This window comes from Corvus moneduloides, chromosome 7 (assembly GCF_009650955.1).
Source record: "Corvus moneduloides isolate bCorMon1 chromosome 7, bCorMon1.pri, whole genome shotgun sequence".
NCBI lineage: Eukaryota > Metazoa > Chordata > Aves > Passeriformes > Corvidae > Corvus > Corvus moneduloides.
In genome coordinates this window covers 14,675,188-14,699,628 of record NC_045482.1, presented here as the reverse complement: position 1 = coordinate 14,699,628, position 24,441 = coordinate 14,675,188, and the positions used below count along the sequence as shown (strand labels likewise).

At 36.7% G+C, this 24,441-nt stretch overlaps 1 protein-coding gene across 3 annotated transcripts; it reads left to right on the top strand.

The window, feature by feature from the left end:
* The first annotated feature begins 348 nt into the window (after positions 1 to 348).
* On the top strand, positions 349 to 23,070 carry DNAJC10 (DnaJ heat shock protein family (Hsp40) member C10). 3 transcript variants are annotated; one of them, XR_004241261.1, is made up of 24 exons: positions 350 to 558; positions 830 to 1,189; positions 2,791 to 2,956; positions 4,681 to 4,731; positions 6,069 to 6,151; positions 6,342 to 6,473; positions 7,367 to 7,460; positions 7,677 to 7,754; positions 8,966 to 9,009; positions 9,370 to 9,507; positions 10,813 to 10,902; positions 11,655 to 11,768; positions 12,566 to 12,680; positions 14,444 to 14,571; positions 14,821 to 14,937; positions 15,702 to 15,803; positions 16,827 to 16,982; positions 17,887 to 18,020; positions 18,479 to 18,532; positions 18,918 to 19,065; positions 19,539 to 19,658; positions 20,815 to 20,931; positions 21,233 to 22,373; positions 22,506 to 23,070. XR_004241261.1 is itself a non-coding variant. In XM_032114567.1 (23 exons), the coding sequence occupies exons 2-23, from the start codon at positions 989 to 991 to the stop codon at positions 21,242 to 21,244; spliced, it is 2,394 nt and encodes a 797-aa protein (XP_031970458.1). In that variant the 5' UTR covers positions 350 to 558; positions 830 to 988; the 3' UTR covers positions 21,245 to 23,070. The 3 variants fall into 3 exon arrangements, 2 of the variants coding, with proteins under 2 accessions (XP_031970457.1, XP_031970458.1); XM_032114567.1 differs by having other exon boundaries at positions 21,233 to 23,070; XM_032114566.1 differs by lacking the exons at positions 21,233 to 22,373; positions 22,506 to 23,070 and having other exon boundaries at positions 349 to 558; positions 20,815 to 21,218.
* Positions 23,071 to 24,441: the final 1,371 nt, after the last annotated feature.

The following is a 24,441-nucleotide window of genomic DNA, read 5'->3' as shown; positions in this document are numbered from 1 at the left end:
AGGCGGGCTCGGCAGAGAAAGGGGCGGGCCGGGGGCGGATCCGTGGTGCCCCGGCAGGAAGCGGTCGGGAGGCGCCGAGCCCCCCGCCCGAGGCGGGCGCGGCGGCCACGTCAGCCCCGGAGCGGCCCCGCCCGCCTCCGGCCCAGAGCCGGATCCCGGATCCCGCCGCCCTTCCGCCGGCGCCGGGGGAAAGGCGCTGCCGTCCCAGCCTGCTCCGCGCCCGGCCCGCTCGCACCGCCGGCTCCGCAGCCCCGCCAGCGCCGCTCCCCGGGGCCCGGCCCCGCTCCGCGCTGCGGGGAGGGCAGAGCGCGGCGACCGCCCCGCCCCCGGCGGCTGTGCCTCCCCGCGGCCCCGCGCCCTCCCGCCGCAGCCCGGCCCCCAGCCCTCGGGGCTCCTACCTGCGCCCTCCCGGCGGCAGCGGCTCCCGGCGCGCTGCTCGTCTGCCCGGCTTTGTCTGCGAGGGGCGTCCGCCGCCTCCTTGGCGGGCAGCCCCCGCCCCGGGGAAGCAGCCGGCTCAAAGCCCCCCGGCGCTTTCGGAGGAATGACCCCCTACTGAAGGTAAGTTAGAAGGAGCCCTCCTAAACCCGCCTTTTTTAATGCGATACCGGTGCGGGGCTTTTAGTGTCATTCCGTGAGGCTGTGTATGATTAGTGCAGTCACAATTAAGAGATGGTCTACCACTTGTGTGGTCGTTAGAAAGAAGGTAATTAGCCATCCAGAAACTTAAATGTACACGTGCGGTCCGCACAAGCTGGCGGTGGGGTTTGTTACTAACCTATGTGTATTGAATAAGTAGTATTTAATTGTTTTTTCCTCTGTCATCTTACAGGGTGTCTTTAGCAAGACTCGTGACATGAAGTAGAACAACAGGCATTTTGAAGGGCTCTGTCATAAATACAGCTGTATCTCTGAATGTTGGCGCATTTACTGGAGACTCTTCTCACAGCCTGTTTGCATCAGAACCTGTGAAACTTTCAAAAGCTTCATAATGGAGTTTTTAGCATCCAAAGGAGATTGTATTAGGTATTTCAAAAGGCATTTATTGCTAGTTTTAGTATGTGTAATAGTTCTTGTGTGCACTGATCAGGACTACTATAGTTTACTCGGAGTATCCAAAGAAGCAAGTAGTAGAGAAATACGACAAGCATTCAAAAAGCTGGCATTAAAGTTGCACCCTGATAAAAATCAGGTAAGTTACCTTTTTAACAAGTCAAAGTTGTTGACTTAGTGGATCTTAGTGTTTAAACAAAAAGCAGTTTCAATTTATCACAAATGTTTCTCTGTTATTGTGAAGTAACCACCTGATAATATAGTTCAACTCAGATTTTCTGCAGAGAAAATTTACAAAAAGTGATAAGAGTGATCATACATGGTTGTGTTGAATTTGGGCTGCATTAAATTGCTGCTGTAAAAAGAGTAAAGATTTTTTAAGTCTCACTTATCTTTTTGTAACTAGAGGAAAACTTAGGCGTGTACCATACCGTGTTGATAAGCTGATGAGTTTTCCTCTTTCCATTTAGCGTCCATTTAACTTGCTGTTTCCCTACCATGAAGTCTCCTCTAAACATCAAATAAGAGCAGCCTGTTCTGAGATATCAGTCTCCAAGTATCAAACTTGCCAAGGTATAAGGTGAAGCTTATAAAGAGCTCTGGACTAACTGGAGAGAAAAGATTGGGAATGGCTGTGTCTGTGCTGCCATATTTCTGAAATACAAAAAAATAACTTTTAAACATGATCAATTTTTCCCTGAAATGAATTGAAATAAGCAGAAATTCACAGGAAATAAAAGTGCTTAGATCTTTGTATGTACAACTGCATGGAGTCCCAGAAGACAGCAGTATTCCATATGAGCTCAGGGCCTGCATTCACTGAGTATGTTGGAGCCTCTGACAGCTCAGAGAGAAAGCCAAATGTCAGTAAAGTTAGGAATGCCAACTCGTAGCTACTAAAGGAAAGTTTTGTTTTCCTTGCGTTGATACTTTCAAAACAATGGCAATTTGGCTCGGATTCTGTAGTTTCCAAGCATGCAGATATTTTTCAACAGGTTATTTTCAACCTTAGAGATTTTATATAGAAGATGACCCCATTAGACAAATTTCATAATGGTAATTAATTCCTGTGCATCTAGGTAAAAAAAAAAAATAAAAAATCTTTAAGAAAAAGTGGGTTTTGAATGAAATGTGTAAGCAGAAGTTAAAAGAGCAGGACTGTGTGGCACGTTTTGCACACCACTGTTACACTGCACCAATGCAGATCCCAAACTGGGGTTCAAAATATGTCTGCAGGTTTTTCACCATTCTAATTCCCAAGCTACCTAAAACAAGAATGCTTTTTAAATAAAAGGAAGGGGCATCTGTCTACACTGTAAGACCAGAAGGCATGAATCTGTCTTTATAACAGATTTTGAACTGGTTGAGTAGGGATTCTAGGGTAGTGGAAAAGATTATAGAGGAAATGGTGCGTCTTCATTCTTGAGTATTTTTTATAATTCCACTGAAAAGAGAGAGTTGAAAGAAGAGGGATCACTGGAGAATGTTACAGCCTCCTACCAGTTCACTTTGTATTTCTGTTGGGACTTTAGTGAGGATGAAGAAATAAGAGGGCACATCTGACTTCAGGGAAGGAAAACTTTACTGCAGTTTGTTTTGAGATCAGTGTGCAATGTCTGCTTCCATCACAACTACCATCCATAGCAGGGATATAAAAATATTTCCAAAGATCATTTTCTCAGCATTATATGCACAATATGATTTATTAATTAATTACTAATTATCGTTTTCCTTACATAGAATGATCCAAATGCACATGACAATTTTTTGAAAATAAATAGAGCATACGAAGTACTTAAAGATGAAGATCTCCGGAAGAAGTATGATAAATATGGAGAGAAGGGTCTCGAAGATCAGCAGCAAGGAGGTCGTTATGAAAGCTGGCACTTTTATCGCTATGATTTTGGTAAGTTATGACGTACGTTTGTGATTCGCTTAAAACAGTCACAAGGAAATGCAGTATTCAGATCTGTATCAGAGCTTTTCGCGTGTTTCTGATGTACCCTCTCCAGATTCTGGCTGCTCTGTAGCTGTCACTTTCTCTCTGCTGGCCCAGTGTTTTATTTACCCTGTATGGCTACCCAAAGGTGCAATCTATTTACCTAGCCTTTTGTTCCGGCTGCTTGCTTTTTTATAGGTCATCTAACTTCTTGTTTATTTTTTTTAAAGTGCAAAGCTTTTTTTTCACTTAAATGTCAGTGTTAATATTTCATCAGGATTCTTTTTAACTTATTAATGGAGGAAGACCTTTTTTGTTTTGTATTCTTCAGGGGGATTTTGAGAGGAAATTTTTGCACTGTCAAGCCTATTTGATATGCAGTTATGCAATTAGAGATCAGTAAAGAGGTAGTAGAAACTGAAAAAAGTAACAGAATCATACCTAAAATGATCTTGAGACAAGTTATTTAAGGTTTGTCTCAACAGATCTTAGGTAGTTCTAGGGAAAGGCTGCAATAAATGGTTCTCAGAGCTGGTGTAACAGGAGTAAACTAAAACAGAGAACTGAGAAACGTGGTTTGATTGGGATGAAAGAAAGAGCTGAAAGGAACCTCCACTTTGGCAACAATTTTTTGCTGGTGTTGTTTGATTTAATATGCCCCAATTTCTAAGAAATTCGTGTCTGTGCAGATTGAAATTGTATAAACCAGTGGTGCAACTATCAGGAAAATACAGAAATTGCCCTAAAACTTCTTCAGATAAATTATTTGCCTGAAGCTTCACTGTTTGCTTGAGAAACAGTATCCTTAAATGTCTATTAATCAGTCATTTGGAGAGCATCTATTTTTATGTTTTATGTGTGTGTGTATATAAAAATACAGATTTATATATATTCATATGTATAGGTGAGTGTATGTATTATATTACATGAGATTTAAGTGGATAGTAATATAAAAAGTACCTTGTCACCTGTAGAAATTAATTCCTCTCATTATTTATTTGCATTTAATCCTTGTATACTTCAGGTGCAATGACATCTCACCATGTTAGGTACTGTAAAAGATCTGCAACTGTAGTAGCATAATATAATGCTCTTTAATAGTATTTTTGGTAACTCTCCACTGCCTTTCTTGTGTAGTTGAAGTAGTAAACTGTTTTGTAGTGATATCCTAGGTAGGGCTGGTTAGCTTTGTCTTCCTTACCTTTATTCTGTCTGCTTCATTCCACTACATTCATACATCTGATAGTGCAAAAGTTTGTGGCTGGAAACACCTTTGTGACCTAAATGTTTAGATAACCAGAGGCTGAGAGAAAGTGTGGAAGCTTCTGGACATTACATAAATCTCTCACTGAGAGCTGAGGCTTCTTGAATTTTAATCTGGCAACTGGATGATGTTATTTCTAATGCTCTTGCCATAACAGCCATAGTTCTAATTCTCTGCTCTCTCCTTGGTTGGCTACTAAATAAACAAAAGAACTGTTCAGATAGCAGCTTTTGTAGCATGAGAGTGAACTAGCAAGAGGTTAAACTCAGGTTCCACATTATTAAACAAGGACAGCGTTTTTGTACAACCTCTTTGCCAGCTTAGTATTTCAACTTAAATCTACTGTCTTTCCTTGTGCATAAGATGATAATTTGTTTTTTCGTTTTAAAGATGGAAAAATAAAAAGCAATTGTTGTATCTTTAATAGGTATTTATGACGATGATCCCGAAATTATAACATTGGATAGAGGAGAATTTGGTAAGTTTTTAAAATAAATGACTGACAACATGGCAACCCAAAGTGCAATTTTTACATGCTGAGCTGTGTCTCTGTAGGCTTTTCTTACCCATCTCTACAAACACGTGTTGGAAAATCATCTTCAGATGAGAAAACGACAACAAAACAAAATACCCCTTAATGCTTCGTGTTAAACACTAGTTAGCAAATAAATAAATATCAGTAAACAGTTTACATTAAGTTTAAAAGTTATTTCGTGAAATCTGTAAAAGGAAATTATTTTAATTTAAACTTTTTTTCTCCTAATTTATCACTGCTGTTTCTCTTGTATAAAAACGCACTTGATAGAACATTTCTAATATATTTTTTTCTGTGAAATCCAGTCAATTGTGTGAGGTTCAAAACCAGAAGGTGATACCAGAGACAAAAAACACAGCTAAGGTCTGGAAAGATAAGTTTTAATGACAATATCATCCAGATTTTTTCTTTTAAAATTATAGCTAAGTTGTGTATTCCTAAGAGAGACTAGAGAGAAAAAATACTGGATTTTTTTTATCTGCATTTTGAATTCAATTTCCTGTGTACAAGATTGGACCTACATACTGAATTAATTTTGTAAACTGTTCTAATAGCAGACCCTCACAGCGCTCGCCCTGAGAACACAGTCTTGCTTTGGTTAATCTATTTGCAGGGTCTACATGTTCCTTAGTTGTCTTTTTTGTGAAGAAGTTTTCGTATGGGCAAATATTAGTTACAGAATCCACTATAAGAATTATGTCCAAAAGTGGACAGGCTAAAAGCCAAGCAATTCAAGCTGATAACTGCTCTTCATGTATGTTTTGTTGCTGTTGTTTTCTTTCAAAAGCAAGATTATTTTTTAATGTTTCCCTTGACTTCTCTAGTAATGATATTAACTTGGATTTTTAAATTGTATTAGACATGAATTCTTCATAAAAAGATTGCCCTGTGGCATCCACTAAGTACACAAAGTAATATAAGGAAATGGAAAATTCTAGTGGGTAAAAATCTTTTAGAAATTGTATTTTGTAACCAGACTTACACTATCACACATTTCAGCTAGAATAATCTGCAGACAGTACATTTTTTCTTAATTAATAGAACAGATGCTGAAAGTCAGGGTGCTGATAGCTTCTGAAATATGTTTTTTGTGCACCTGCCTGCAACAGTGAATATGTGCAAGTGAGATACAATCTTTATCTCATCCGCGCTACTGTTACTGTGCCTGACATTAAATACTTAATACAGCTTTTGGGGAATACAATATAGCAAAAATGTACATTCTATAATTACATTGCAGATGTGCATTATTTAATTATAATTTTCTTCTCTCCATCTAGATGCTGCTGTAAACTCAGGAGAACTGTGGTTTGTGAATTTTTATTCTCCTCGATGCTCCCACTGCCATGATTTAGCACCTACGGTACGTACAACAAGTAAATTAACTCTGAAAATTCATTGGTTTTAATAGCATAAAACTTAATGAAGTGGATTTTTACACTGAAGCTGAAATCAAAGACAACAATTCAAAATGCCAGAAATAAAACATGTGCTCATTTTTCATTATATCTTTATAGGAAAATAGCCTCTTTTTTGATATTTTTTTTTTTTAGTGGAGAGAATTTGCTAAGGAGCTGGATGGAGTAATACGCATTGGAGCTGTGAACTGTGGAGATAACAGAATGCTTTGTCGAATTAAAGGGATTAACAGTTACCCCAGTCTGTATGTTTTCAAAACTGGAATGGTGAGTGATAAGACTTCAGGTGTTTTTAGAATGAATTCTGGAGAAGTACTTCTTTAATGCTTGTTCAATCATAGAGATTTATATAAAGATCTTCTGGTTTAGTATGTTACATCCTTTAATAAATATAACTTCTTCTTTACCTTGGTCAAATTAATTTACAAAGTTAACTTAAAAAATAAATATTTCTGGATAGATACAATTAATGTTATATATATACAATTCAAAGTAAATGCTAATATATTTTTACAGTGGTTTTTCTGAATCATTTTTCTGTGCAACATATCACTGCTGATTCAGGAAGATACTGTCAGCAGAGGTGCTGTAGCAAAGCAACTAGTCTCCTTGAACAGTTTCTCTTATAGCGTTGTAATGGACTTTTCAAGTACAAAGCATAGTCTGTGGTTTTGAGTCTAAAGAATATGATCATATGCCTAAAGAAACCTGGAAATTCCTTCTACAAGATTTCCTCCATGCTACCTCCATGATGTACATCACTCTTTATAGCTGCTTGTTAAGTCGTGGTGCTGGGGTGGTGTACAAAGTGCACTTGAATAGATGGGTACATTTTGACAATGATAAGTTTTGAGGGGTTGGATGCTAAATGGAGTGATGTAAGCAATTTTTATTTAAATAGAAAAATACAATCACTGGGAGTTGGTGTTTCTAAGACTAAATTATCCTTGTGTTGCAGTATTTGGAAAGAAATCACATTATGGAATTTAAATTAAGTTTCAAACATTCCAATAGGGGAGGGAGAGAACAGTTAGGGTGGTAGTGGGGGTTGGTCCTGCAGTTATGTAAGCACTGTTAGAAGAACACAGTAGGTTTTGGGATGAGGTTTTTTGCCTTTTTTTTTTCTTAATTTTATAAACTTTATTTGTTGTCTTCTATAGCAACCAGTGAAATATTATGGAGACAGGTCAAAAGAGAGCTTAAAGAACTTTGCCATGCAGTATGTTACAAGCACAGTCACTGAGCTATGGGCAGGTAATGTTCATGTTTTGCCTGGTGGGCTGTTGTTGAAATTGTTTTTACTATATAAAATATGGCAGAAACTATGCATGTGACTGAATCTGTCAACTGTTGCTAAGTCTTCTTTTTGAGAATAAAAATAGTTTATGTAATTTGCTAGTACAAATATAAAACTAGTTTCATGGTCACACTTAACTAGTCACAAACTGATGCAAATTGTTTCACTCTTAGGAAATTTTGTAAATGCTATTGAAACTTCATTTGCTTCTGGTGTTGGTTGGCTGATCACCTTCTGTGCTGAACGTGGGGGTAGGTATATTAAATACTTTCCAAATAAGGTGAGAAAAAAAAGACTTCTGTTGATAGTAGCACAATCCCTTCTGCTACTAAAAAATGTTAAAACATCTTAGGTGACCACAGTATTTGGCCTGTAGGTCATTTAAGCTCTGTGTTAAAGGCAGTTTGACAAAAGGGACATTAATGGAAAAGTTATGTTATTGTGCTTCTGTAATGTCCTGTGAGTCATTAAAGCAGCACTCAAGTGTAACCCATCAGGAGGGGAAGTGGCAGAAAAGGCTTCTACCTTCAGTTTCCAGCTCAGGTGACAGATACTGCTTAGGTACATGCCAGCTTCTCATGATAGCTGAGTAGAAGAAAGGCTGTATCTCCCCCTTAAACCACCAATATTAAAATTTAGCTGAGTAGTTTCTCTTAAGTTAGGTTTGCACACAGTAATTGGGTCTTAACCACTGGTTTCATGTCAGAATAGGTTTTTGTAGCTGTTTGTCCCTGGCTTTCATGGGATCAGTACTGGATACAGTGTATGAGAAAGTTACCTTGGTTAGCTGGTAGAGCTAAGTAAATGCATTACACCTTTAACAAATAAAGATTTCTCAGCCTTATAAAGAGACCTTTGTTCTGAGAACGGAATAATCAGAGCTGCAGTCTTGGATTTATATTTGTAAACAGCTTGATTTCAAGTTGCAGCCCTTTTGTTAATAAGTTTTCAACTTGTTTCAGTTGAAGAGAGGTTGATGCATTTAATTTAAAAAAAAAAATCTGCATCCAAAGGCAACTGTTCAAAGTCTGGATGGATAATTAAAGCATATGATGTATTTATTGTAGTGAATTATTATTTTTATCACAGGAAATGGATATTTCCATTGAAATATCATTCCAAGACTCTATGTAGATACTTGGATTAATTTTTTTAAACATTGATTAACAAATTTTAAAGATCAGTCTTAGTACAGTAAAAATAGTTAAATTTTTAAAATGAGGATTCTGTCTTGATGAAGCAAGAGAATGTTATTTGTGAGGGTTTTTTAACTTAGAGTAGACGGTCATTAAGTGCTGTGACAACTCCAGGTCACTGGAATACTGGATGAACAGCCAGGAAGCATGCCATTAGAAATTGTCACGGTTTTTGGGAGGAAAGGGGCAATTCTAAGCAAGAGTAGATTTAGTCCATTAATAAGGTGAAGTTTTTTGTTTGTAAATAAATAACTTGTGTTTTGCAGATTGCTTGAGTTACCAAACCCGCCTTAAGCTAGCTGGCATGTTGGTAAGCAGCGTTTCACTTTGAAAGCATTACTTGTTATAGTTAAAACAAAATAACAGAAGTGAAAGCATCAAATTGTAACTAAAACTCTCACTGAGTTTAGTAGAACCAGGATTTCACCCATTAACTTTTAGAAGACTTAAATACATTGACTGAGTAGCTTTTGAAATAACATTATTTTTTTTAAAGAATTTTATAAAATAAGAATGAATATAAACTAATAAATTACAGTGTTGTTTCCTTTCATTTTCTAAGTGTTATATATAATTGCCTGTGTTGGGATTTTTAAAAGCATTTCTGAAGCTGAAATTAAAAAATACTTTTCTTTGGATTTGTTTTTTGTTATTTTTTTCCTGATTACAGGAAGGTCTTGTTAATGTGGGCTGGATGGACTGTGGCACCCAGGGTGAGCTTTGTGATAATTTAGATGTCTCATCTAGTACTACTGCATACTTTCCACCTGGAGCCACCATAAATAACAAAGAGAAAGGAGGTGTTTTGGTATGACTTGTTTTTCGTTATCTATTTAGATAAAACAAAGTGATAACCATGCTAAAGGAATGTATAAATCATTCCCAGACTGATGATACACAACTGAAGATGCTTTTTCTTTTTTCTTCTAAGCTTGTATGCTCTGCTGTGAGTTTCTATCCCTCTGTCTGCTCAGGCAGTGATCCTGGAGGTGGTTCCAGTTTGCTGGGAGAGAGAACAGCAGCAGCCTGTAACTCTGCCTGGCCACCTCCCTGGGAGCCTCCCTGAGCAGCTCTGGGAGTCCGGGGCTAGGAAGTGCTCTGTGACTGGCCCAAGAGCTGATTCTAATGCTGCTGCTCAGCTGTCCTGGGCCAGCTTGGGAGTCTCTTCTCCCAGGTAAAAACTGATAAGACAAGAGGAAATGCTGTCAAGCAAGGGAGGTTTAGATTGAATATTAGCAGTTCTTCAGCAAAACAGTTGTGAGGCATTGGAACTGCCCAGGGATGTGGTTGAGTCAGTATCCCATGGGGTATTTAAAAGATGTGTGTAGACGTTGCACTTAGGGACATGGTTTAAAGTAGTGAACTTGGCAGTTGGTTAAGGCTTGGGCTCAATTATCTTAAAGGTCTTTTCCAGCCTAAATGATTCTATGATCTTTGATGTGTCCCTACGTTTTTGTTCCAGAAATAGTATGCCCCAGGTATCACAAGTTTGAGAAATGCTACCCTGACATGTGGGATAAAAGTACTCCTGATGGTGTCTGTCAGTACAAATTTTACTGTTCAATTCTATTCTAATATTGCAACCCACATTTGTATGGTAGTTTTAACTTCCCTAATTGATGGGAGACATTTCAGTTTGAAGCACGACTTGTTCCTTTATTGTCACTACTGTTACCTATATTTTTAAAAGGAGGAAATTAAATTGCAACCTACGTACTTTGAACCTTTTAACTTACCAACTCAGCTGCTGATTCATATTACTTCCAAAATTTTACAAGTTAAGGAAACCTAAATATCTCTACAGTGCCATTAAGGAAGGCTGTAGAACTAGATTGGAAATCTTGTAAATTTGATTGTTGGCTTTGGTCCTTGTCTTGACAAAATAGGATTTCTTGAGTTTAATATTGTAGGCAAGTGAGGTAAAAAACAGTATTCTGAAAGTGATGTGTGTGAAATTACATGTATGAAAAGGTTGATCAAATAAAATATTATTAACTGTATTCTCCATTTGATTGAAGGGAACAGATCAGAATAATTTCCCTGACACTTTCAGTACTAATCAGGTTGATGTTTGTAATTCCTTGTAATAAAGACAGTTAACTTTCCATCCTAGTTTCTTAACTCTTTGGATGCCAGAGAAATATATCAGGAAGTAATGCAGCATCTACCAGACTTTGAAATCATCTCTGCAGCATCATTAGAGGTAATTTTTAAAAAATATCCTAAGATTTTTTCAAATAATAAATTTTTGTTGTTATTTTCTACGTTTTTCAAATCCTGTTGACACAACAGCCTAGTATTTAACTGAATATTACTTCTTTTTATGTGTACCCAAAATTATGTGACATTGTTTGTCTACATTTACTTCTGTAAATGAAGTTGTTTAGTAAAATAACAAAAGTAAGGGGAGGAGATATCATAGGAATATAGAAAGTCACAGAAATTGCCATTGCAACTCACTCTGCAACTGTAGCTTTCTAGTTATTTTTGGAATCAAGTACGTTGTAGAGAATTTTAGTTTAAATGTATTTTGTTCAGTAATGTAAGAAAGAAAAAGAAAATATTTGTTAATCCATGATAAGTTATGTATGAACTGCAATTGAGAGTCTTAAAAGTAACTTATGTCGTGGACGAAAAAAAAGGAAGCCTCTTTCCCCACTTGTAGTTGCATGTAGCAACATAATTTACAACAGGAAATGCACATAGAAACATCAAATATTAGAATGCAGCTTGTAGCCAGCTTGCTCTCTGATTTTTTTCCACTTCCTTGATTATGATGCAGTAAAAGGAAGTTTAGTAGAAGGACTAAATGAAAGAATTTGTTGAATGGAGGTCTCTTGGAGATGAATAACTGGATATTTGCGTTTATAGAACACAAAAGAATTTTACATGTTAGTATAGTTGGGATTAACTTTTTGTGGGTTTGTTGTTTGTTGTTTCTTCCTGTGGTTAAAGGACCGTCTGGCTCACCACCGGTGGCTGCTTTTCTTCCAGTTTGGGGAGGGCGATAAATCAAATGTGCAGGAATTTAAGAAACTGAAGTTTTTACTTAAAGATGAGCATATTCAGGTAAGAGTGCTCACTCATCTTGTGTTTAAATGCCATTTACATTCCAAACAAGTCATGGTTTTCATTGTTATTAGCTGTTACCACCACGTGCCACCTCTGGTACTGAAAGAGATACAGTGTCATATAGTATCTCTCTGAAGTAAAGTTTTTTATTTAAAGCAATCACTTCAGTTTCCTGTACGTTTTGAATTATTTAAAAGTAGAGAGGGATTATCTTTTAAATCTGCTCTCTCATTGGAAATGTTCCTGCAGATCCCATTCAGTTAACAATTACAAGTTAACATTCCAACATCAAACATATATATGTGGAACTATATTTTAATTATTAAAAAAACCCTGTGATCATGTTGAATATTTTCTTATTAAAAAGAAATCTAGTTCAAACTTTGTAGTAAAGGCCTATGGATTCTATTATTCTATAAAGTATTTATTTTTTAAAAATTGTTGCTTTGACTCAAAGAATTTTAAGGTCACATTTATTTTAGGTGATTGATTGATTCCTTCCACATTGATTCCTTGCTTTTATATTTGATGGGGGGCAGAAGAAGAGAGGAAAAGAATTCTTTTTTTATTCCCCATTTTGGCCTTTAAATTAAAAATTAGCAAGCAACCTCATATAGTTGTGCTAGTAGTTTTCTTGAATGTCAGTTTGTCTTAAGATCTCTGTTTTTTATAAAAAAGGCTATTAGTTTTCCATATTTTTACCTTTATTTTCTAATTCTTACTGCCTTTCAAAATATGTCAATTGATATAAATTAGGCTGCTTTAATTAAAATGGCATTGTCTGTTGAATATAGGTTGGGAAGTTCGACTGTCTTTCCTCACCAACCATCTGCAATAAACTATATGTTTATCAGCCTTGTTTAGCAGTCTTCAAAGGCAAAGGAACTGGAGATTACGAGATCCATCATGGTAAGGGAAGCTTTGGCAAGTTTAAATCATGACCTAATCCCTTTGAGATGACAATATCTTTGGCAAACTGCATTTGTTTTCCCAAAGAACAGTTTTGTAGCTTTAATATTTGGTATCTTTCTTCTGGCTGTAATGTAGCCTTGCACAAACCATTTATAATTTCCTTTGGTTTTCTTTTTTCTATTTTTCCTGGGTAAGCAGTCATCAGATACTGAGGGATGTATTTTGTCTTTGCAATCTGTTTCAACATCATTTACATAATTACATACAAATGAAATCTCTGAATCTGATCAGGACAGCTTCTGCTTTGGATAGGATGACCAAAGAATGCTGTAAGACACGCCCTTCAGTGAGGCTTAACATGCTGGTTACACAGTGCAGCCAGTCTGACAAACCTGGATTTGGTTTCATGTATCACTGCTAAAACTAATTCCAAGCTTTGATAACTTCTGTCCAAGAAAAAAAACATATATCGAGACTTTTACCACTTACTTTCATTTCCAATATTGCAGTTTCCTTTCAGGAAAGGCTGGAACTATGTTACTGTTTACTGCTGAAAGGATTCAAAAATGCTGGTTGAAGAAGAAGGGAGCCTGAAGCCAAACTGTAGCTTGCAGGAACAGGTGTAGCTTCATCCAGAATATAGCACAAGGCAGTTATGCAAGATGAAGTTCTCATTTTTCAGCCTCTGAGGTATTAGAAACAGCCTGCTAGGATTAAGTCAGAACCTCCATACTGTAATAAACAGGAAAAGAGAAGTTTTTCACTGTTTAGAAAAGATTAGGCTTATCTAAGGGGTAGAGATGATCCCATACATCTAATGGTTGGTGCCAGGAAAAGCCTTATATACTTTCTGCAATTTATATTGCTGCAGAGAAGGCAAGAAGAGGTCATATCCATACAGCATTTTTATAATGGTGTGGATTACAGTGGAAGAGAAGTACATTGGACTACAGTGCGTACAGGGGTTTTTTCTGAATGGTTGGTTTAGTTTACTATTTAGAAAATAGATGGTATGCAGAACATTTACCAACAGCCATCTCACTCCAGTCTTTATGAGAAAATAATCCTCAAAGAATCAGGCTTTTTTATATGTTATGTTGAAGGGCTTCAGCAGTTTAAGATCTAAGAAGAGTAATAAATCTTGGTAAGTCATTGTGCAGTGACTTCAGATTTGATTAACAGAAGTTCTTATTCTCAGATAAACTCTCGTTCCTGCTGACAAATATGTATACAAAGGGTATGAAGAGACAGGATCTTTGCCCATTGGAGCTGTGTGAGCAGGAATTTCAGTTACACCTAAATAGCTGTCATTTATCAATATGATTTATTTTGCTTGAAGTTTTAACCTTGTCAATCCCTTTGCCAAGTCAGGTGTATCTAGAATTGTACTTCTTAGTTCCAACACAAGTAAGATGGTAAAATGACCAACAATCCTGTCACAAAAAATTCCATCATTTTGTTTGACAAAAATATGTTTTGTCTTGGATAAAGCATTTGTTTGGCTAATATTGGGTAACTGTCCAGTTTAATATTTAGCCACATATCAACTATCAACTACAGTATGTCCTGCCTATGTAGGTTTGGACAGTTTAACATTGTCCTCCTGAGAAAAAGCAAGTCAGTCCCTGCTAAATTTATTTAAGCAGGCTGTGTTTAAAGATTAGACAAGGGATCTGAAAGACTCTTGTTTCTTTCACAGTTTTTTAATGACACCTCTCATAGATAAAAATAAAATTTCCTTTCTACGTTGTTCTTTGAAGGAAAGAAGATCTTATATGACATTGTTGCATTTGCCAAAGAAAGTGTGAACTCCCATGTCATCACACTGGGACCTCAGAATTTTCCTGACAAAGATAAGGAACCATGGCTTGTGGATTTCTTTGCGCCGGTAAATATTTAATATCTACATTTCCCTTCTTCTAAAATCTGTTCTGTAGCTATGTAACAAGGCATATCTTGAAAGGCATCATGAGAGGCTGTTCTAATTCCTTATTCCCTGGCAGCTCTAGTTCCTCGACTGGGTTTTGTATTTAGTGGACTCTGTTGTCAAAGCATCAGATTATTAATGAGATTATTAATTCTCCCGACAGCTACCTGTGGGAAAAGCAATGGCACTTACTTGCATTTTGTTTTCTAGTGGTGTCCTCCTTGTCGAGCTTTGTTACCAGAGCTGAGAAAAGCATCTAAACATCTTTATGGTCAGCTTAAATTTGGAACACTAGACTGTACTGTCCATGAAGGCCTTTGCAACATGGTAAGCTGCAGGAACTAAAAATAAAGAAATACAAATATAATCCTTTCAAATAATATTATTTTCTTTGAGTTGAGGGTAGGAGGATATGGGCAGACAATGCTTGTCCTTCAATGTTACTTTCTTAAAGGGCAGTAAATTGAACAGGCACTTGTATCATAATTTTTTTCAAAGGAGCAAACTGTATAACCACTACAGATAAGGTATTAATGCAAAATCAGGTCAGATTTTATTCTAATTCCATAGTGTTACTGGAAGACTTTAGAAGTTTCTGAATTTAATAATTCTGGGGGGTGGGGTTAATGTCTGAAAATGCATGGAAAATGAGCAAAAAAGGACAAGCTTTTTCCAGTTTTATTTAGATGTGTTTACCCACTGAGGAATTCAAATGACTGAAACGGTCTGTGTTCAGTCGTAAACAATAGTTATTCATACAGTACAAACATTCCATCTGAGGACTGGGAATAGTTTTAAAGCTAAGGCTTAGGAGGCCCATGGATTAATTCCTGTATTTGTAGAGCATGGCAAAAGATGTACTGGCTGGTTTTTAAATTGAGAATACACTATGCCATCTCTGAATACAATTGGCATCTTCTCTGGACTGATTTGTAATGGTGTCAGATTCTCACCTGCATGTAATTCTGAGCACTTGTACTGTACAAACTGAACAGATGAGCAGCTGTGAGCCACCAATACCAATGACAGTTAAGAGGCAAGTCCAAGAGCCTTAATCATTCCGTGCAATTTGTTATTGTCTGTTTTGTCAGCATAACATTCGAGCTTACCCAACAACAGTTGTGTTCAATCAGTCTGATGTTCACGAGTATGAAGGACATCACTCTGCTGAGCAGATCTTGGAGTTTATAGAGGTATGTAAAAGATAATGCTTGTTGCAGTCTTGTTCTATGCAGTTCATACACAAATATGTTCTTTAGTTGGAAGATTCTAAGATTTTTAATTTTTTTTTAATTAGACAAGGAAAATAAAAGGTAAAAAAAACTTGGGCAAGAAATGTGGTCCAGCAACTGTCAGTCAGAGACTTGACAACTAATGGATTAATTTCCCCACTCTCTCATGTAATTACTTTGAGATCATTAACAAATAAAGATCCCTTCCAATCGCAAAATAATAGTAATGATTTCTCTCTTATAGAGAGGATAAAGGAATTAATGTTACATCACTTTCTTCTTTAAAGGTGAAAATGCTTCCCATACACACCTTGATACAGGAGGGGGTTCACATTTTTGTCAATTAGATTGCTGCTGTCCACATTTCTCAGCTGTCCTTGAACTTTCTTCACTCTCAGAACTGCAAACTACTGGTATGGGTCATTGCTGATGCTAGAGTTCTGGCACCCAACATGGCTCCAGCATTCAGGTTCACTGCTATAGCCACAGGCTATTTTTCACTCTCTGAAGAGACTGTTCTCTCCAGGTAGCTCAGAAAAAGCAGCTCCAAGAACACACATGCAGAAACAGGTGGAGATTAGTCTTTTAGTTGACATTCAGAGGCCCATAGAGCACTAATGCGTATTCTTCTGCATTCTACTTCAAATAGCATGGCTGAGTTTCATAATGCCTGTTTCTGCCAGGTAAGATGAATTTCTTGCCTTTTACCTCCTTTTATTGAGAAAAGGCAGAAAACCTCCCTTTTGGAGCCTGGCTGTACTTTTTGGATAGTTTTTCTCAACAAATTAGGCATATGACTTTTGGGTTGAAGGAATGTCTTTTGATGCTTCCCTGCCTTTCAGTGGTGTGGAGTCTTCCCTACCAGAGCAGCAAGCAAATTTCACAGAACATTCTCAGAATTTGGTGGTCTGTTTGTACATGATGGCCTAGATAGGGGATACAATGTGCAATAAGAAGTTGTGTCCATAAGCTGTCTTTATTTAGGATCTTAGGAATCCATCGGTGGTCTCCCTAACACCAGAGACATTTGCTGAATTAGTTCAGAGAAGAAAACAAGAGGAAATCTGGATGGTGGACTTCTATGCTCCATGGTGTGGACCTTGTCAGGCTTTAATGCCAGAATGGAAGAAAATGGCCAGGGTAAATGACATTCAAACACTTTTCTGCTTTTGTTCGTCTTCTGTGAAATTGCTGAGATGGCACAACTGCTTAAGAGAATTGTCAGCTGAGAAAATTTAGAGTCTAATACTGCCAACAAAACAGGCAGTTCTTACCTGACAGTTTGTGTTGTTTCAAATACCAAGCTTTTATTTGACTTTTTAAAATATTCAGTACATTGATACTGTAGTCCAGTTTTTCCTGTTGGTTACAAGTAGGTAAGGTTATCACAGCATTCTCTCATTTGCAAAAGTGATATTACTGACAACCATTCCTGGAGATGTTTCCAGGAATTTGAACCAGAAAATTGTGGGGGGCATAAAATCAGGCTTTGGAAACAAGCCCATGACTTTGAGACACATAGAACTCGACTAGGACGTGTAGCCAGGATTTGCTATTCTGTTGGAATGCCTGTGAAATGTTAGTAGCTCTACAGGACACTTTCAGTGAGCCTCCCTGCCCATGCCTGGGAGTTTGGGCCTTAATACAGTGTTCAGGACAGAGGCCCACTGTGACTGATAGCACATCTGCCCTGCACCAGCATTTGCCATAGTTACTGAGCTGTGATGGAGAACACAGTAACAGGGCATTCCTTATACTAAATAATCCCACTCGTGGGTACCTTTGAGGTAAGGTAGGTGCCTTGTGAGCCATGTGCAGGCAGCTTATACTAAATATGTGCATGATGGGAATGCACCTGGGTGGCTGGCTCTGATACCAGTGATCCACTTACAGGGAAGAGGAAAGCCTCGTGATAATCTTGGTCTGTTTTGTTGAGATTTTTTTCACCCATTTAAGTTATTAAGACTTAAATTCTGAAGTATTACTGAAATGTCATAGTATTGGTTAACATATTTGATGGTAGGTTTTCTTCTTTCTTTTTCAGATGTTAAATGGATTAATCAGTGTAGGCAGTGTGGATTGTCAAAAATATTATTCTTTCTGTCACCAAGAAAGTGTTCGAGGCTATCCTGAAATCAGACTCTTTCCTCAAAAATCAAACACAGCTTACCAATATTAGTAAGTACATTGCTTCAGATGGGAAACATTCCATGATGTGAAACAAGACAAGTACACCTCTTCTGTTGCATAGAAGAGGTTCATCACAGCTATTAAAATAGGCTGTTAGGATATTACTGTACTGGATGCCATTAGCTTTTTTACTTCAAACTAGTGATTTTATTTTGCCATTTCATTTCAGGAAGTTGAACTGACACAGGAATCTTAGTATTTGCTTCTTCTCTTTCTTCTCTTGATCTTCTAGTCCTTAATTCTGTAGGTTTGAATTATATTTACAAAACTTTCATTTATTCAGATTTGAAAGCAGGGTAGAAATACATCCTCAAATGTATGGATTTACATTCTTAATATTTGATTATCACCACGCTTCAGAGTGGATTGTCTATAGAGGTTTTTTTCCAAAATAACTCCAACTACTGCACAACTGCCTTTTTGTTTTCTCTTTAATGTTTTTATAGTAGCTACAATGGATGGCACAGAGATGCCTATTCACTGAGAGGCTGGGCATTGGGGTAAGTTACTGCATTAAACTTTGTTTGTGAGCTGCTTCTGTAGTTGCTTGCTAGGATAAATAAATATTTAAATACTATGTAAATCAAGACCTAGAAACACTTGGGTATATGTATTGCTTAATTTAAGATGTTCAAGTTTCTACATCTTTTAACTTACTGCTTTTAAAATTTGGAGAAATAGTATATTCCTTGCTGTCCACCCAGCTCCTGAAGACCGTATTATTTTGTTTACCACTTTTTTAAAGTTATTGTCCTATAGTACAAAGTGTAAAATAGGGATTTCCAGACTACTTATATTCTTACTTTCAGAACCTTTTCTTAAATGGAATTTGGATATTGTTTAAAGCTTTGAATGTGTTATGACTGTTACTCTTCTTTTACACAGGTATTTACCACAGTTGTCTGTAGACCTCACCCCTCAGAGTTTCACAGAAAAAGTTCTGAATGGGAAAGATCATTGGGTCATTGATTTTTATGCTCCTTGGTGTGGACCTTGCCAAAATTTTGCTCCTGAATTTGAGATCCTTGCAAGGGTATGTTGTTAAGCATATTGGCAGCTTGTTAGACTTGTAGTGGTTAAAATCTTACTCATCAACGCTTCATTTCTTAGCAGTTATCCAAAAACCACAATACTTACATGAGCCTCCTACTCATGGAATGATGCACACTTCTAGGTCCCACTTGACAGTGGGTGTTGTCTCTTCCACTTACAGACACACACACCCACCCTGTTTTGAGACAGATTTCAACTTTTGGTGGAGTGGCCTTTGGCACTGTGGTGTGCTTTTGTGCTTTGCCCTGAATTCAAGTACCAGTGCTCTCTGAACATGTAGAGACACCTGACACAAGGTTGACAGTGTGGGAAGCAAGCAACTACTCTGAGATATTTCAAAGATTTGAGCAACACTTTTTTTATTTTTAGCTGCAGTGCTGGCTTATCCCACTACTTTGCTTCTACTCACCCATGGAAACGTGTAGTTTGTTTCTGATAAACATTTCTTTTCAGGCCGTTAAAGGAAAAGTAAAAGCTGGAAAAGTAGACTGTCAGGCATATGGTCACACCTGTCAGACTGCTGATATCAGAGCCTATCCTACTGTTAAGTTTTACCCCTACCAAGGAACAAAGGTAAAGTGTTACTGGTGAGCAGATACTGTTAGTAAATGTATTTCATTTCACATTAAAACTAAAGAGAATACTTCTGTGACATATTAAAGTGAATTATTTATATATTACTGTATCTCCAAATAATCAGTTTCAGTAATACTTAAAATAGTAGGACAGTGATACAATAATAATAAATTGCAAATTAATAGAACTAAATAGTAAATAAATTTAAATAGAATTCTAATAGTAATTAAAATGTGGGCTTAACCAAAACTAGGGTTTAATTTGCAGGGTCTCAGGTGACAAAATGTTTTTCAACCTTTACCAATTCCATCACTAGCTACCCAAAAGTAGACAGTCTCTCTCTAAATGAAATGTGGACAACTTCATTTTGGCTAACAAGAAATATAACTGTTATATATTGAAAGACCAATTTTGACTTATATAATGTATTTTAAGATAGATAATAAAAAATATATGGTTGTGTTGTCTCATGAACAAACCTTATCAAACCATTTCAATTATCAGTGGGACTCTTTAGATCAACATGTCCTACTCATAGAGTAATAACATAAATTAAAAATGCAAAGAGTATCCAAATAGTTCTAGGAAATTGCCTTTATTCTTGTAACACTATTAAATTTCAGGAATATTATAGTCATCTTTCTAAATGTATTAAGGCTGAAGAGAAAGTATTCAATGATTTCTGATAGTTAAGCCAATTCCCTTACTTTCCTTTTTTTTAACTGAGTTTTTAATGGGAAGTTCTAGAAATCTTTCCTCACACAATCCCACCAAATTCAATGAGACTTTCTGTGATAAAGAGTGAAGGCTTTTTAGGTCTCCACAGGGACGGATTTCACAAACATAAATTACAAAGTGGCAGACTTTTTAATAGCTGTCTAGCTTAAATACCTACCTCAATAAATGTGACCAAATTCTAACTATTTCAGGTTTCTTTAATGATCAGGACAAAATTAGTGTAGTTCTGAAAACTAGCAGCTAAGGTTCTTAGGACAATGCAAATTAGCATTGTTTAAACAGAGACAAAAATGTATTCATGAATCATAAATGAAGCTACCAGGCCCATTGTATTCTGCCCTGCATTCCTCTTGAATTTTGTCTGAAAATTGTGTAATATATTACCCATGCTCTGTTTTTTTTATTTTCTTTTAAGAAAAGTGTTCTTGGGGAATATATAGACAGCAGAGATGCAAAAGGTATTGCTGACCTTTTGAATGAAAAATTAGAAGCAATGGAAAACAAAGGAAAAGGAAAAAAATCTAGGAATAAGGTAAGAACACTTACTGTGGGGCCTTTTGCAAAAGACTTGCTGTAAAGAATAGCTCTTTAAAACAATGTTAGTATTTGTTCTTTATCTGTAGTATTAAATGCAAATTACAGAGGCTCATCAGTGCAAGATCGGGTAAACTTAAGAAGGTATTAACATACAGCTGCTAAATACCCTGAATTCTAGTTAAGAAACATTTGTCCAATTGAAAAATTAGTGCTACAGAAAACTTCAAAATCATGTGAAAAAAATATTTTTGTTTGTACTTTCAGAGAAACTCCATTGTTTATTTTCTTGTCACTAGGATGAACTCTAACTGGTACTGAAGGTAGATACAATTCAAAGTATTCTGAAGCTGTGAAGATAGAAGACACCACAAGGAAAATATAAGGATAGTTACATTGATGACAGGACAAGACACATGAAATCAAGTTTGAGTTCACAGGCATACATGACTGTATGAGTTCTGTTTAACTGTGGGGAGATGAAAACATTTTGGTTTTGGTGGAGGCAGTGTTTCTGCATGTCCCTCTTCTGATATACCAGCTACCGTCTTCCTGGCCAAACACTGGAGTTGACCAGAAATGTGGACACTCATCACTTTTGCCTACCCATTTACTAGTTCCTTATATTTTTTTCTGTCTCTTCTCAAATGCTTTTTGAATGTGGCACTCAGCCTGTGGCTGAATATGCACTCAAACCACTCTGCAATGCAGAACATAATGACGGATTGTCTATTTGAAAGACAAACAGTTGTACCTGATGATTATTCTGCTTTGGGGTTGCATTATTGTCTAGTCAAGGGTCAAGAAATAAAATCAAGAACTGGTAGCAGGATATGTTTTTTGAATTAAATTGCTCTTGCCCTTGAGTGATTACTCTATTGTGGCAGTGGAGGTGCTGCCTGGATGAACAGAACTTTGGAGAGCTGCTTTAGTTGCTTGGTTTGGTTTTGGGATTGTGTTTATTCTTTTTTTTAAGTAAGAAAAAAATAATAAAGTAATTAAAACGTGGTGTTGACTTTCAAAGTTTAAATTATGCAATAGAAGCATCTGGGTAAGTCATTAGATCGTCACTTTTATCATTGTCTTTTTAAATATGAATGTATTCTGTGGACATATTTAACCTCTTTTGGCATTACCACGTTCCCCTTCCCTGCAGACATGTTTTTAGGTATTTTATTTTTTTGTTTTTATATAATCATCAGGCAAGAAGGAGAGCAAGTGCCTTCTTTAATTTAATCATGAACACTGTGCATTGCAATGTCTCCTCATACTTCTTACTAGAGTTGCTACTCTAAAGAGTAATATTTTTCATACCTTCTCCATAGACAAGAAAAATTACAGAAGATGACAACTGTTTCATAATTTCAGTAAAATGCTGCCGAGAACTTGACAGATGGAATTTCCTCCCTGCTCTCTGTGTATTTAGACCTGGCACAACTGGTCAGTGTAGTACAAGTATTACAAATTTGTAAATACATTGTTATTGACAAGTAATTTATTTCAAAGAAGGCAGCAAGAAGTGAAGAGATACTAGTAACTGAGACATTTAACTGTTCTTTCCCCTATTTTCAGGGTTGCCGCTATTCATTTGTCGTTTTTGCAGCATATTATTCTAAGAAGAGACTGTATTGCATCTATTTTTTAATAAAGTAGACCTTCCTACATCCAAATTTATCTTCAATCACAGTCAAAAATTAAAATTTTGCAACAAACTTGGTCAGTTTTTGCATGTCATTGTAACTGCAGATCCCACTTTCTACCCTCTTCTTGGAGAATGAGGTCTAGGAAAAGTTTTGAAACATATTTAGGGTGAGGGGAAGAGGATTTAGTTTAAGTATCAATAATGTTCATTTTGAAGATATAATTCTGTATCAAGATATTATCTTTGCAACCAGATTTTTAAATTTCTAATATGGAGATAAAATGGATGTGTATGGGTGGGGGAAAATAATCTTCCAAACAGAAGGAAAACTAGATGATGGAGGTTTCTAAGACTTTCCAAGTTTTCATGGTTTTTTTGCATGCTACCCTTTCTGAGAGTTTTCAATAAGCAGCCTGGCAGGAAAATGGAGTAGGTAATAAAACCTTGCGTTTATTTGTATAGCTATGAATAAATAAATACAACCTTTTATAAATAGCTCTATCTCCAGCCTTCCCTAAGGACAAATTCACAGTTACATGATCTAATTTTTACTAATGAAGGGTTTAAACTGGTTATTCAAGACCAGTGGAGCAACACTATTCTAGAATAAAAATATCTTGAAATAACCAAGTCCCTCAGTTTTCTCCTGTAGGATCATGGAGGTGTCAGCATTAGAATTCCATATCTACTGCTCCACATACTGTGCAGCATACATGTATTTTCTGTTCTATTATGTGTTGCCCTTTCTTTATGCGTGTGTAGTCACATAAGAAGGAAAAGGTAAAGACCAGCCTCATGCTCTGCTCTTTGTCATTGGAATTCTAAAGGCTTTTAAATTTATCTCTGGCATCCTATCTTGTTTTAATTAAAAGAAGGACTTCTGTGGCTGTTTAGTGTCACTGAACTGAAAAGCTATCATGCCTTATCCTAAAACAACCAATTTCTTAAAAGACATTTTGCTCATTTAGCTTCTACTGCTGCTAAAAAGCATAAAAATAGAATAGAGAGAATATAGCTAAAGTTTCAAGCAAGATCCTGGGTTTATATGGTCTGCAGTCGGAAAAATCATGCTTTGACCAAACCTGGCAAGTTTGATTTTTTGCCAGTCATGGGCATACTTCACATTTAATTAGTTGTGGATGTTCAATGTATTTTTATCAGTTTATAAAAAGACTTAAAATTCTATTATTTAAAGTGTTCAACAGGACAAGAACTTACTCCATTTATGGAAACTTGGCATCTGCAAACAGTGACGTCCCAATCCCAAATACTTTCAACCTTGGTCTTCTCTCAATGCTAGAATTCAATACTAATTTTATATCCACATATATGTAAAGCCACCACAATTTTGACAACAAACAGCTAAAGGTAAATCATCAACATGATATTAAGTACTTATCCCCAACATTGAACAGACCTCCTCGTACTGCCAACTTTCTAGGATCTAGCAGACTTCTCTAGCTGCCAACAGATATTAAATTACAGTTAGTTGAGCATAAAAAGAAGAATGTTTCTCCAATTAATGTATATGACTGCTGTATTCTGCAGACTATTTCTTGACTAAGACCACAAGAGCCATATTGGTTAAAATTTGGTGTGTATTATGCATGAGCCAACACTTCCTGTAAGAAAATGGCTACTTTACTTAAATGACAGAGTTTGAAAAAAGCATCCAAGAGCTAAATGAAGTAGGGGTTGGGTTGTTGTAAAAACATATTAATTCTGGTGAATTCTTACTGTACAACTGAGCTGGCATGGAAAATACAGACTGAAGATGTTCTGCTTTTTAGGGCTTAAGAGACAGAAAGCAGAATATTGTTTTTCCATAAGGCAGCTCAAACTAACATGAAGAACATACAATTTGTG

Excerpts from the sequence above, each read along its gene's own strand:
- DNAJC10 (XM_032114566.1), top strand. The coding sequence starts at position 989 with ATGGAGTTTTTAGCATCCAAAGGAGATTGTATTAGGTATTTCAAAAGG. Across the intron at positions 12,681-14,443 it reads AGATTACGAGATCCATCATG|GAAAGAAGATCTTATATGAC; the intron begins GTAAGGGAAGCT and ends TGTTCTTTGAAG. Across the intron at positions 14,938-15,701 it reads ATGAAGGCCTTTGCAACATG|CATAACATTCGAGCTTACCC; the intron begins GTAAGCTGCAGG and ends CTGTTTTGTCAG.